At 41.4% G+C, this 12,497-nt stretch overlaps 4 protein-coding genes across 4 annotated transcripts; 3 read left to right on the top strand and 1 right to left on the bottom strand.

Moving 5' to 3' along the window:
• The first annotated feature begins 240 nt into the window (after positions 1-240).
• On the top strand, positions 241-3,016 carry LOC103452520 (rhomboid-like protein 14, mitochondrial). Its single transcript, XM_008392024.3, has 5 exons — positions 241-571; positions 1,019-1,939; positions 2,093-2,213; positions 2,359-2,531; positions 2,625-3,016. Exons 1-2 carry the CDS (start codon positions 359-361, stop codon positions 1,802-1,804), a joined length of 999 nt encoding a protein of 332 aa, XP_008390246.2. The 5' UTR covers positions 241-358; the 3' UTR covers positions 1,805-1,939; positions 2,093-2,213; positions 2,359-2,531; positions 2,625-3,016.
• Positions 3,017-3,869: 853 nt separating this feature from the next.
• On the top strand, positions 3,870-5,826 carry LOC103452521 (large ribosomal subunit protein uL18c-like). The gene is made up of 3 exons (XM_008392025.4): positions 3,870-4,226; positions 4,895-5,056; positions 5,454-5,826. Exons 1-3 carry the CDS (start codon positions 4,050-4,052, stop codon positions 5,601-5,603), a joined length of 489 nt encoding a protein of 162 aa, XP_008390247.2. The 5' UTR covers positions 3,870-4,049; the 3' UTR covers positions 5,604-5,826.
• A 206-nt stretch (positions 5,827-6,032) lies between these two features.
• On the top strand, positions 6,033-9,615 carry LOC103452523 (cation/H(+) antiporter 19). Its single transcript, XM_008392026.4, has 3 exons — positions 6,033-6,531; positions 6,685-7,686; positions 8,178-9,615. The coding sequence occupies exons 1-3, from the start codon at positions 6,343-6,345 to the stop codon at positions 9,438-9,440; spliced, it is 2,454 nt and encodes an 817-aa protein (XP_008390248.2). The 5' UTR covers positions 6,033-6,342; the 3' UTR covers positions 9,441-9,615.
• A 490-nt stretch (positions 9,616-10,105) lies between these two features.
• Positions 10,106-11,996, bottom strand: LOC103452524 (cullin-1-like). Its single transcript, XM_008392027.4, has 2 exons — positions 11,859-11,996; positions 10,106-11,188 (listed from the first exon to the last, which is right to left on the bottom strand). The coding sequence occupies exon 2, from the start codon at positions 11,153-11,155 to the stop codon at positions 10,247-10,249; it is 909 nt and encodes a 302-aa protein (XP_008390249.2). The 5' UTR covers positions 11,156-11,188; positions 11,859-11,996; the 3' UTR covers positions 10,106-10,246.
• Between the last annotated feature and the right edge of the window lie 501 nt (positions 11,997-12,497).

The raw sequence follows: 12,497 nt of genomic DNA, 5'->3' as shown, positions 1-12,497 counted from the left end.
GAGATAGAGAACCCAGGGGGGAGTGTTTTTTTTTTTTAATTTTAAATATTAAAGATATTTTAATATCATTTGTAGATGAAATTTCAATAAAAAATATTAAAATTTAGATTTATAAAATTACATTATTACTCATAATTTTTTTATATAATAGAAGAGTCTTTTCATATTTTTTCGTTGACAAAGAAGGGATATAGATATATAAACCCGAAAACTTACGGAAGCCTTTCATGCACGCGCAAGTCACGCGCAAGTCTTGGACTTTGGAAGGTGCTTTACGAACCAAGAAGCCAAATCGATTCGACAGAGAAGGCCGTTGCGCTCGAAGATCAACCAATCCAACGCAGTTCGAAGCTAAAAAATGGTGAGAGGAATTCGAAGGCCGCGATCGAACGGGATGTTGCCGCTGCTGGCACTTCACACCTTCAGTGAGTATTACAGGCTCGACCGGAAACCACCCATCACCGCCGGACTCATCGCCGCCAACTCTCTCATCTACTTACACCCAGATTTTCTTGACCCCATTCTTCCTTCCATTGAAGAAGTCAGGTTCAATCCCCACCTCATCCTTAAGGTAATTTCTCATTTCTTACTAAAAAAACCCCAAGTTGTTGTAAAGTTTTAATTTTGCCTCTTTTTATAATTCCATGTATGCAATAATCTTGTGATTTGTTTTTTTTGGTTATATTTTGCTACAACTGATTTATTTTCTTTTTCATTTTTTGATGAACAATGTAAATAATAACCCATTTTTGTTGCTTTTTCCAGTTTATTATTCCAATTTCTAAGTTATGAAAAACCCCAAATTGTTTGTAATGTGCTAATTTCGGTCCCTTCCATGTAAATATTATTCTTTTCTGTTAGAATTTATCGCAAGCTACAACCTTTTTCTTGTTTTGGTTTCATATGTCAGTTGGGTTTTAATGGGTTCATTATATATATAATGTGGTGAGCGTTTTTTCTGAATTTGGGTTTATTCTATATGACTTGGGCAAGCTGTTTTTGCAATTGGTTTGAACAGTATGGGGACTTGAAGCGGTTCTTCTTGTCGCCGTTCTTCCACGCCGGAGAGTCTCACTTGGTTTACAACATGCTCTCCCTGTTATGGAAGGGGATTCCGTTAGAATCTTCAATGGATAGTGCTGAATTTGCATCCATGGTTGCTGTCCTGCTGGGTATGTCCCAAGGAATGTCACTGCTGATTTCCAAGTCCCTACTAATGTTCTTCGACTATGACTGGTCTTTCTACTCTGAATACTCTGTCGGGTTTTCTGGGGTTCTCTTTGCCATGAAGGTCGTGCTCAATTCACAGACTGAGAACAGTTATGTGTATGGAATTCCAATACCGTCCCATTATGCTGTGTGGGCAGAATTGGCTTTTGCCCAAATGCTGGTACCTGGTGTCTCTTTTGTTGGCCATTTGAGTGGAATACTTGCCGGTCTTGTGTATGTCTGGCTGAGGGGTTCGTATAATGGTTCAGACCCACTTACTGCTATCTTCAGAGGTGTTTTTGGTGTGCTGAAATGGCCTCTGAGGTTTTTACAGCGCTGGTTTCCGCGGAGGCAAGTATCCGGTAGAGGACCTGTTGGTTGGAGTCAAAGAGGAATGTCTGTATCTGGTTTCTGGAGGTGCCATGCTTGTACGTATGAGAATTCTGCTTGGCTAGATGTATGTGAAATGTGTTCGACAAATAGGAGAGGGGATGGCTATGGCAGTGGCATGGGTTCACCTCGGTCACCACATTATTCTGGTCACCTTACTTTGGAAGAGTTAAGACGGCGGAGGTTGGAAAGATTTAGTAGATGATAGGGGACTCATGAGGCTTGTTACAGATGGTGTTGGCAATGCAGGGCATGTAAATTCAAGTACCTCTTCTGCCCCGTCTTCCCGAGTTGGCGAGTGGGCGAGTGGGCAAGTGGGGCGCGTGGATTGCAGAAAAGGGTATTCTTATTGTTGCCGCATTATTAGTTTCACTTTTGATCAATTTTTTTTTTCCTAATTTCAAATCAAATTCTTTTTATTAGAACTGAAGAGCTTTACCTTACTCCAAAATGATGGATTCTGATAATCACAATTAATGTCCGGTGCTTGTAGATTGCAGTGGAGATGATGGAAGTGAAAATCTCCAAAGAAGGCATTCTCAAATAAGAAATCTGCTCTTCTGCAGCTTGTGGAGGGAAGTCTAGTTCCCAAATCGATTATTGTCTGTAACAAGGTAAGGTGGAACCTTTCCCTTTTGACTTTCGACTTTTGAGTGGCTTATCACTGACTTTTTCCTTTCTCTGAATGTGGAACTTAATTTCTTCTCAAGTCACTTCATAAAGTTCAACTCAAGTTAGCTTTTCCTTTCCAATATGCAGATTGAGACATGCATAAAAGTTGAGAATATATTAACGCGTTTTGACAGAAGTGGAACTCGCGTTCGAGTTCTACCATTCCACTCTGCGTTGGCTCAAGGAAGGCTCGCAAATGTGGAGGAGTTCACCAACTCTAATTCAAAGGAAGTCTCACAGTTTCTGGTTTGCACTGATAGGTAGTACTTCTATTGCTTTCTGCATCATTTCCTGTACTGAACTTTGCTTACATATGGTAATCAGCAAGTTGACGTTTATGAAATATCTGGCAGAGCACCGCGTGGAATTGACTTTTCGGTGTGGATCATGTTATACTCTTCGACATCCCTCGCGATACAAGTATGTGCGACGTGTAGGAAGAACAGCCAGAGCTGCTGTAGGAATAGGGAAGGCATTCATCTTTGTGATGTTGAAACAAGTCTCCCTTGCCGGAAAGATAATGGAAAGAAACCGAGGTCACCCGGTGCATGATGTACCAGCTGCGTATGAGCTTCTGTACTAACGGGGTTTTGCCTGCTTGTAAAACCTGAGTTAGAATTGCCACAAGAACCAACACCTTATATTTTTCTCTCACAAAAGTTCTTCAACATCAAGTGAAGTACAACGCTGGCCTGGGGAAAAATGACCGGCCATTTTCTTAATATACACTTTTTCAATCTTTAAATGACGATTAAGAAAACAGACTACTAATTATGAAATATGAACCGAGAAAATTCGTTAATCACAACTGGATGGACAAGGCATTTGCCTTGTAGCAGGACACGATGCTATGAGCAAGTCGTTTTATTATCTGACAAACAAACAAAAAAAAAAAAATTGAAATTACACTTCCTTAAAAGATTATTATTTTTAATTATAAATTAAAATCACACCTTCAAAGCATAATTTAAGAAATTTGGCTGATGGGAAAAAAACCCCTTTGGCAAATTTTTATTTGAAATAAAATAGAAAAAAAAGAAAGGTGGTGCTAACTAGACACCCAATTTTACCTCCACACACTTTTTGGAAATTTATTTTGTATCTTCTTCAATTCATTTGACTCGATGACAGAAAATTGAGAATGTCTTAAATTCCATCTTTTGATATTCAATTAATTCAATTTGATAGATGTAAATTGAAAATAATGTGTGGAAAGTAAAATAAAAAGTGTCAACCAACTCAAAAGAAAAACAGTGGGTATTGTTTGGAACAATACTTGGCTACTCAAAATGAGTAGCAACTCCTACTAAAAATGAAAATGAGTAGTATTTAATCGCAGAGTTTTGTGCTTAAGATCAGAACCGTTCATACTATGAATCACATTGTAAAGATCATCTCTGAAAAAATTAAATTAAAACCAAGGTCGTTTAGTCAATCTATTGTAGCAAATACATAGACGGTTCATAATACTTTTACCAATACCGTTCATTTGTTTTTAAATAGTTTGATGACTAAACGACCTTAGTTTTAATTGATTTTTTACAGAAACGATTTTTACATGGTAATTTATAATATTAACTATTATGATTATAAGCACAAAATTCTATAATTTAACAACAAATAATTTTGAAAATTTTTGAACACCAGTTCCTACTCCGAGTAGGCAAGTATTGTTCAATTCTGGGAGGGGGATGGATAAGGTTCCAAATAGCATGGTGGGGCTTTAGAAATACACAGAGAGAGACTGAGAGACGAAGATAGGGAGACGGAAAGATACAATGTCAGCTTCGCTATCGTTCCTAGCGTCTTCTCAGCAGCTATGGCTGCGTCCTAAGCTCGTGGGAGTGGCGGCGACTCCGTTCCCAAGGACTCAGTCTCGGTCTCTTGTCGTGGAAGCCAAAGCCACCACCAAAAGAGAAGACAGGACCGCCCGCCATACCCGTATCAGAAAGAAGGCATCATTACCAATCCTCTCTATATATATATGCATATACAATTCTGCAATTTGATTTCTTTGCTTTCAACCCACATAATATAAGATGAACTTTGCTGCACAATTGTTTCTCCCTTGAGATTATATGCTCTGAATTGCCCCTTATCTTGTTCCCTGGCAACTCAGAAGCCGTTTATTGTCTGTTTCTGAGTAATGTGTAAACCTCCTTCTTCGCATTAGACCAAGTAAGTATCGCTGGAGTTTAGCTTCTCAAGAACCGGAAAATGGGCGTCTTCAATTTCATGTGTTAGACACTCTCATTCTGCATATAGTTGAACTGGTTAGCCTGTTCTAGTTTCAAGTTAACGAATTTCGAAACCTTTTTCTTTTCGGCACAAGAATTCTGAAGCTTTATTTGGATTGTTATAGTACATTGGTGAAGTAGAAGAATTAGACAAGTTTCCCAAATCCTCTTGAGCCTATGGTCTTCGGTTGACACTTGAAATTCTGAAGCTTTAATTGGGTTCTTGTTAGTGACATTGATGCGTTCTCAACGGACCCTTAATTCTATGAGTTTATTATCTGCACTCACCAAATTATGATTGTGAATTTTACGAAATGAGTTATCTTGCGGACATTTGTTTGCTTTTCTGGTTTTGGTTATGGATGGCGCATCTGTTTTGTTCTCAGGTTGAAGGGACTCCCGAAAGGCCAAGATTAGCTATCTTCCGCTCCCACAAGCATATCTATGTCCAAGTGATTGATGACACCAAGATGCACACACTTGCTTCGGCTTCAACAATGCAGAAACCCATCTCCGAAGAATTTGACTACACTTCTGGTCCTACCGTTGTAAGTTCACACATATCGCTTAAACATGTTAAATATTGCTCCAGGCCATGTGTTTCATTAATCTGAAAACAGCGGAAATGAACAATATACATGTTTTCTATTCTATTTAAATATAAGGCCACACGGCTTTTCCCATATCATTTTCTCCAGATCCCCATTGCTTGGTTAAACTGTTACATATCATCAATCTGCAAGCTCCTTCTGTCGCTCGTGTTCAATGAACTTACAGTAGATGAATTCATTACGGATAATAGTAATAAACTTAGCAGTTGGAAAAGTAGATTTTGATCGGTCGGTTTCTCATTTGGTATATTACATTCTATTTGAAAACCTTGTTCCCTTAGCTTTCATGTGTGTTAAATAAAAGTTCTGATCCATTCAAGCTTTGTGGCATCAGGAAGTAGCAAAGAAGGTAGGAGAAGTCATTGCAAAGTCCTGTTTGGAGAAAGGGATCTCAAAGGTGGCCTTTGACCGTGGTGGATACCCATATCATGGACGTGTGCAAGCCCTTGCTGATGCAGCCAGGGAACACGGCCTTCAGTTCTAGGATCACCAAAGACTCAATTCTATTTTGGATCGTCGTACCCCCTTTTGTAGTTTTTGTAAAAGATTTGGATAGAAGGATGTATCAATGTGTAAGCAGAGTTGCTTTTTCCTAGTTAATTCAACATTTGACATGGATATGCTGTCAATTTTCTTTCCAATGGAGTTCGTCTCTCCGAAAATTATACGTATTGGAGATGAAATTCTGATATGTGGTGATTAGTTTATATCGTGATTATTGATTCGTTAGGGCATTGCATTCAAACTTGAGGTTTATTGGTCATTTGAGACCGGAGTCGACATAAATTCAGGTTGAAATTATTATTCAAACCAACCATAACCACATGTAGGAGGGGAAGGAGGAATCACCAGGCACTTAACTCCCAAGCAAAGAAAGCGTTCAACGTGTTGTCATTTGCTATAATTAGTATGTTGGTTTTATTTGTCACACTTTTCTCTTCCCTTTGCTGTGCTAGCTTCTTTTGTTCCCTCTCCATAGTCCGTTCCGAATCAAACCAAATTGCAGTTGCACACGCGCAGAGATCAACTGACGGATATCATTATATAAGACGTCCGACGTTAGCCTCCTGAGATTCTCTTCATCGTGTCAAAAGAAAAGGAGAATTGTGTTGGTTCATTTCTTCATCAATTGGTTTTTACACATTGGTATGTTGGGGTGGCCGGTGGATGCATGGTGTGTGTAGTGATCTATTGAATCCCTGACCAATTCAATCGATCTGAAGATGGCTCCGCCGCCACCGCTGGTTGCCCCCATGAAGGCAACATCCAATGGATCGTTTCAAGGCGAAAATCCCCTGGATTTTGCTCTTCCCTTACTCATTCTCCAGATTGTCTTGGTCGTTGTTTTCACAAGAACACTTGCATTCCTTCTTAGACCTCTCCGGCAACCTCGAGTCATAGCCGAAGTCATTGTAAGTCTTTTCGTTAACCTGATCAATGATTCAAATTCACGATTTAGCAACATTATTATTTTACGTTTCAGATTGTTTGATAAGAGAACATTTCTGTTTCGCTTTGGTAACACAAAGTATATTAATTCTGCATGCATGCACATAAAATTGTAGGGAGGGATATTGCTTGGACCGTCGGCATTGGGGAGAAGCCAGAAGTTTCTACACACTGTTTTCCCGGCAAAAGCCATGACCGTTCTGGACACCGTGGCAAATATCGGACTCCTCTTCTTCTTGTTCCTCGTCGGCCTTGAACTCGACATCCGCGCCATTCGACGCACCGGCAAGAAATCCCTAGGCATCGCCGTCGCTGGAATCACCCTCCCTTTCGTCCTTGGCGTCTTTACCTCCTTCGCCCTCCGCGCCACTGTCTCCAAAGGCGTCAGCCAAGGCCCCTTCCTCGTCTTCATCGGCGTCGCCCTCTCCATCACAGCCTTCCCCGTCCTCGCCCGCATCCTCGCCGAGCTGAAGCTCCTCACCACCGACGTCGGCCGCATTGCCATGTCGGCCGCCGCTGTGAACGACGTCGCCGCCTGGATCCTCCTCGCCCTCGCTATCGCCCTCACCGGCACAAACACCTCCCCTCTCGTCTCCGTGTGGGTCCTACTCTCCGGGGCCTGCTTCGTCGGCTTCTGCATCTTCGCCCTAAGACCGCTCCTCGTCATGATGGCGAGGCGGTCACCCGACGGCGAGCCGGTGAAGGAGCTCTACATTTGCATCACGTTGTCCCTCGTCCTGGCGGCGAGCTTCGTGACGGACGTGATTGGGATCCACGCACTGTTTGGCGCGTTCGTGGTGGGGATAATAGTGCCGAAGGACGGCCCGTTCGCCGGGGTGCTGATAGAGAAGATAGAGGATCTGGTGTCGGGGCTTTTCTTGCCGCTGTATTTCGTGTCGAGCGGGCTGAAGACCAACGTGGCGACCATCAGCGGCGGGCAGTCGTGGGCGCTGCTGCTGCTGGTTATATTCACCGCGTCTTTTGGGAAGATTGTGGGGACGGTGAGTTTGTCGATGGCGTGTAAGGTGCCGTTCAGGGAGGCGTTGGCGCTTGGGTTTCTGATGAACACCAAGGGGTTGGTGGAGCTCATCGTCCTCAACATTGGCAAGGATAGAAAGGTTAGTAATTAATTTCTTGTGACCTCCATATGTCACTCTAAATTGCTCTCAAAAGTTTGGTTTTTACACATTCACCTCTAATTAAGCAACAAAAGAAATGATTCATTCTTGATGCCAATAATTTTGATCAAGTATTTCGTAACAAAATGTGGAGGATTCGTTTAATATTAATAATTGTTCTTATCTTTTTGTGTCTAATATGATTTGAGTAATGCTATACATATTGGATATGTTCATTTAGTAAACTAACAACTTTTTTGGTGGGAAATCAATTTACTATTGCTAACATGTTAAGTCACTAATAAAAAAATAAATACGTTAACTAATATTTAAATACTAATTTAATTATTAACTTTCATATCATTTGATTTATACAATTTAGTCGGTCTATAATGTTGCCGTGGCGATCAGTAATCTCTCACACACATCATAGTTACTAGATTAGAAAATTTATAATTGACTATTCGAGTTTGAATTTTCAACCATGTTAGGTGCTGAACGACCAAACCTTCGCCATATTCGTCCTAATGGCATTATTCACCACCTTCATCACCACCCCACTAGTGGTGGCCATCTACAAGCCAGCCCGCCGAGGCGCCCCCTACAAGCACCGCAGCGTCTTCCGCAAGAACCCCGACACGGAGCTCCGAATGCTTGCCTGCTTCCACAGCACCCGCAACATCCCCACCATGATCAACCTCATCGAGTCCTCCAGGGGGACCCGCAAGCGCGGCCGCCTCACCGTCTACGCCATGCACCTCATGGAGCTTTCGGAGCGCTCCTCCGCCATCTCCATGGTCCACAAAGCCCGCCACAACGGCCTCCCCTTCTGGAACAAAAAAACCGACGAAAACAACAAGGACCAAATGGTCATTGCATTCGAGGCCTACGAGCAGCTCAGCTCCGTCAAGGTCCGCCCCATGACCGCCATCTCCTCCCTCAGCGACATTCACGAGGACATCTGCGCCAGCGCCCACCAAAAGAACACAGCCGTGATTTTACTCCCGTTTCACAAACACCAGAGGCTCGACGGCACCATGGAGTCTTTAGGAAACGCACTTCGTTCGGTCAACGAGCGGGTGCTCAAACACGCTCCCTGTTCGGTTGGGATTTTGGTGGACAGGGGTCTTGGCGGGACAGCCCAGGTCTCGGCCAGCGATGTGTCGTATAATATTGTGGTGGCGTTTTTCGGAGGGCGGGACGACAGGGAGGCGTTGGCTTACGGAATGAGGCTGGCGGAGCATCCGGGGATTGTGATGACGTTGATTCGGTTTGTGGCCCCAGAAGGGAAGACGTTGAGATTTGGCGCGAAATTGGTCGGGATAACTTCCGACAAGAATATGAAGATTTTGGAAGAGGAAGACTGCGGAGGCGACGAGAAGGAGAACGACGAGTCGCTTTTGGCGGAGTTTATGAATGTGAGGAAGAATAGTGGGAACAAGGAGGGCGGCGGGGAGCCGTCGATGTTGTACGAGGAGAAGGTGGTGGATAGCAAGGCGGAGATTTGTGTCGTGTTGAAATCGATGGCTAAAAATGTCAATTTGTTTATTGTGGGGAGAATGCCTCCGACGGCGCCATTGGTGAACAGTTCGAGTGACTGCGCGGAGTTGGGGCCGGTGGGGAGCTTCTTGGCGTCGTCGGACTTTTCGTCCACGGCATCGGTTATGGTGCTTCAACAGTACAATCCCACGGCGTCACAGCCGCTTGTGGTGGAGGAAGCTGATTGTGAGGCGCCGGATACACCAATAGCTTGATCGTTTGGTTTTAGTTGTGCGAGAGATGAATAATTAATTAATTAATTCATATATAAAGGTATAGAAATATATAATTTGATGATACTAATTAGGATACAGCAGGAATAAGAACCTTGTTAGCCCTTCCAATCCTTGATTATATATTCAATTAGGAAATAATCTATATTCTGTAGCATCTACACTAGTCAAAGCTTAATTACTTGTATTTGTTATCAAATTATTTACTTCCTTAATTGATTCCTTCATTTCAAAAAAAAGGTTGATTTGTTCTCTATGATCGATTAAACGGTCTCTAATTTAATTTGTTCTTCAAGATTGATGTTTGGACAATCATCTATACAATACTAACAATCTCTACCCGAAGGATACAGATTGTGTACACATGCTTGAACAATCAAGTTTAGTTATAGCAAAACTATTTGCCTGCGATCTCCAACGACTTTGAACTTGGCCTACACCATGTTCAGTTGACAGTCGTTGGAGATGCCAGTGAAAGAATCTGCTACAGATGATTGAAGAGAACCCTGCAAATTCAGCAAGAGACAACACAACCGAGTATGGCAAACAGAACTTTAACATATACAGCATGATGCTTGGATGAAATTTAATTAATTTAACCTAAAACTTAGTGCTTCAATACAAAAGCATGCATGCCCCAAAACAGATTAAGCAGAAGAAAACCCCATTCTTTCAAAATCCTGTAGTTAAAGAGCTGCTCGAAATTCGCAGCAAATTCAAGCTTAACTGATAAACAAAAACAACAAAATTTTAACATGTCATGCAGTAAATCCAGATTCAGCAGAAACTCACTGTGCCAGTGTTACACTAGCAATAAATTTCCTTGAAAGCTCCTCGACATAATCAGCTGCAAGCGAAGCACTAGATACAGATTCAGAAAAAAGCTTCTTTTCAATCAGTTGAGTTGCATAAACCACCAGCAAGCAATGTTTCACAATCTCCACCACCTTATTTTCACTACTTGGATGCAGGTAATGCGAAACCCTCTCCCTCTCCCTTCTCACGCATTCCTCCGCCTTCAACATGTAGTCGCTATAAGAATCCTCCATGATCCAACTCGATGCTTTATGCGAATAGTATACACCGGTTTCTCTCAGCATGTGTGCTTCAAAGTTCACTTCATAAGCAGTCTTCACTCCCTCCACCTTGATTTCAACCAATGTATCCATCACATTCTTCAGCAGCGCTCTGTCAATTTGCGCTCCCTCACGTTCTCTATGAATAAAACCTATTACAGCTGCTGTCACGCGCGCATGCACCTGGAGGTAAACCAAGTCGCGGAAACAGCCAAGTGCAACTTCTTTCAGCCCAGGAAGTGATCTCCGCTCAATGTAGTAACGATCAAGATAGATAAACAAGTGCGACAGCCACCTAACGATGACTTTGTGGTTTTCCCAACGTTTGACAAACTCATGCAGCAAAAACTCATCTGGCCTCTCTCTTAGAACTGGCAGCACCATTGAAGTAAGGTATTCCTCGAATGTCTCCCGATATTTTTCGTAAAGATTAGGAGAATATTCATAAGGAGGTTTCTGAACACACATGTTATAGATCATGGTGTAAGCAGCCATGCATTCTTCTGCATCAATATGATTCTCCGGTAACCCTTCTGTAATTACCCTAATTAGTTTCGTAATCCTCTCCTGGATGTAGTTCCATCCTTCGCCCCAATTAATAACTGGTCTTCTGCCTTCCATTGTTGTAAATGGAGATACCCAATATCCTCCAAACTGTAATGAAAACACATATCAAACACAATAATTATCACATTAAACTATTTAACTTTGTTGAAGAATACAACATAATTAGAAGAGTTCTACAATGTATGAATACAGACATAGAGATACGACGCCACACGACATCAAATTAACAAGAAGAATTGTTGTATGACCACAAGGGAATACAATAAGACACAGGGATACAACACAACACCACAGAGGATACGAGGGGATACTACTGTGTCTATGCACCGTATGAATAGTTCTACTTCAAATTACATCAAGACCTTTCTGCGAGGTGATAGAGATGCAAATTGGGAGACACTACAAGTGGAATTAGTAGTGAATTATTCTATACATAAGTAAGAGTACACGTAAATTAGTCAAGTTAGCTACAACAGTGTACTCAATCCTCTTCCACTCTCTAGCACCTAAGTTCGAATCTCCGTCCAATAGATTAGATGGATTTATTATAATCCTCTTGCACCCAAGTTCGAAGGCCCAATCCAATCGAAAACTACCTCCGATTTCTACTAATTTTCAACATGCCCTATGGAATATGAACAAATACCAGCATTCAATCGAAATGTTCAACTATTTGATGGTTAATTTATAACGAATAAATTATTCAAAAAAGAAAAAGTAAATAAAAATAATAGAAGAAGAAGAAGATGGAATTTACCTTTTAAACTTGTGGCCCTAGTGAAGGTGAAAACCTCCTTTGCTTTGTTTCTGTTTTTCAGGCTCTGATACGATCGTATGCCCAGTTAGTCCCAAGGGGAAAGCTACATATAATATACATATAGGCACTTATATATACTCAAGGAATTCTGCGAAAGATCTGGTGAAGAAAATCACTATAGCCCACTGACCTCATATCGCTCGGCTTTTTCCGATTTTTTTTCTGAAAAAGGGCAACAACTTTATTGGGATTAATGTTGGAGGTAAATTGGTTATGGAGCAAAAATGAAATTTAAAAAAAATACAGATTTTAAATATTTCAAGGCCCACCCGCTTACATTTGTCATTTAATATTATAATTTAGTGATATTTTTCGTTATTTATAGTAAGTGACAGCTCATTGTGAAGTCAAACACATAATCATACAAAGGGATAATTGTTTTCGATATGATTCCCTCGATCGCTCTTAACTTTTAACTCGTACTAATTAGTACATATACAGTTTTGTTAAGGAAAATGATATTCATACTCATATTTTATCTTTCATGCACTCTTGTTAAATTTTAGCTTTGATCTTCTTCAATTAATTTGTCCAACGATTGAAATTTGAAAAGAGTGTATGAGAAGTAAAAGTGAGTGT

Source organism: Malus domestica, chromosome 13 (assembly GCF_042453785.1).
Source record: "Malus domestica chromosome 13, GDT2T_hap1".
In the NCBI taxonomy this organism is placed as follows: Eukaryota; Viridiplantae; Streptophyta; class Magnoliopsida; order Rosales; family Rosaceae; genus Malus; species Malus domestica.
Note: the sequence above shows the minus strand (reverse complement) of the source record. Positions and strands in the feature narration are given on the sequence as shown.

What these genes read in the sequence shown, in the direction of transcription:
- LOC103452521 (XM_008392025.4), top strand. Translation starts at nt 4,050, where the DNA reads ATGTCAGCTTCGCTATCGTTCCTAGCGTCTTCTCAGCAGCTATGGCTG. An exon ending in ATACCCGTATCAGAAAGAAG is followed by an intron (nt 4,227 to 4,894) that starts GCATCATTACCA and finishes TTTTGTTCTCAG; the next exon opens with GTTGAAGGGACTCCCGAAAG. An exon ending in ACACTTCTGGTCCTACCGTT is followed by an intron (nt 5,057 to 5,453) that starts GTAAGTTCACAC and finishes TTGTGGCATCAG; the next exon opens with GAAGTAGCAAAGAAGGTAGG.
- LOC103452520 (XM_008392024.3), top strand. Translation starts at nt 359, where the DNA reads ATGGTGAGAGGAATTCGAAGGCCGCGATCGAACGGGATGTTGCCGCTG. An exon ending in ATCCCCACCTCATCCTTAAG is followed by an intron (nt 572 to 1,018) that starts GTAATTTCTCAT and finishes TGGTTTGAACAG; the next exon opens with TATGGGGACTTGAAGCGGTT.
- LOC103452524 (XM_008392027.4), bottom strand. Translation starts at nt 11,155, where the DNA reads ATGGAAGGCAGAAGACCAGTTATTAATTGGGGCGAAGGATGGAACTAC.
- LOC103452523 (XM_008392026.4), top strand. Translation starts at nt 6,343, where the DNA reads ATGGCTCCGCCGCCACCGCTGGTTGCCCCCATGAAGGCAACATCCAAT. An exon ending in GAGTCATAGCCGAAGTCATT is followed by an intron (nt 6,532 to 6,684) that starts GTAAGTCTTTTC and finishes ATAAAATTGTAG; the next exon opens with GGAGGGATATTGCTTGGACC. An exon ending in ACATTGGCAAGGATAGAAAG is followed by an intron (nt 7,687 to 8,177) that starts GTTAGTAATTAA and finishes CAACCATGTTAG; the next exon opens with GTGCTGAACGACCAAACCTT.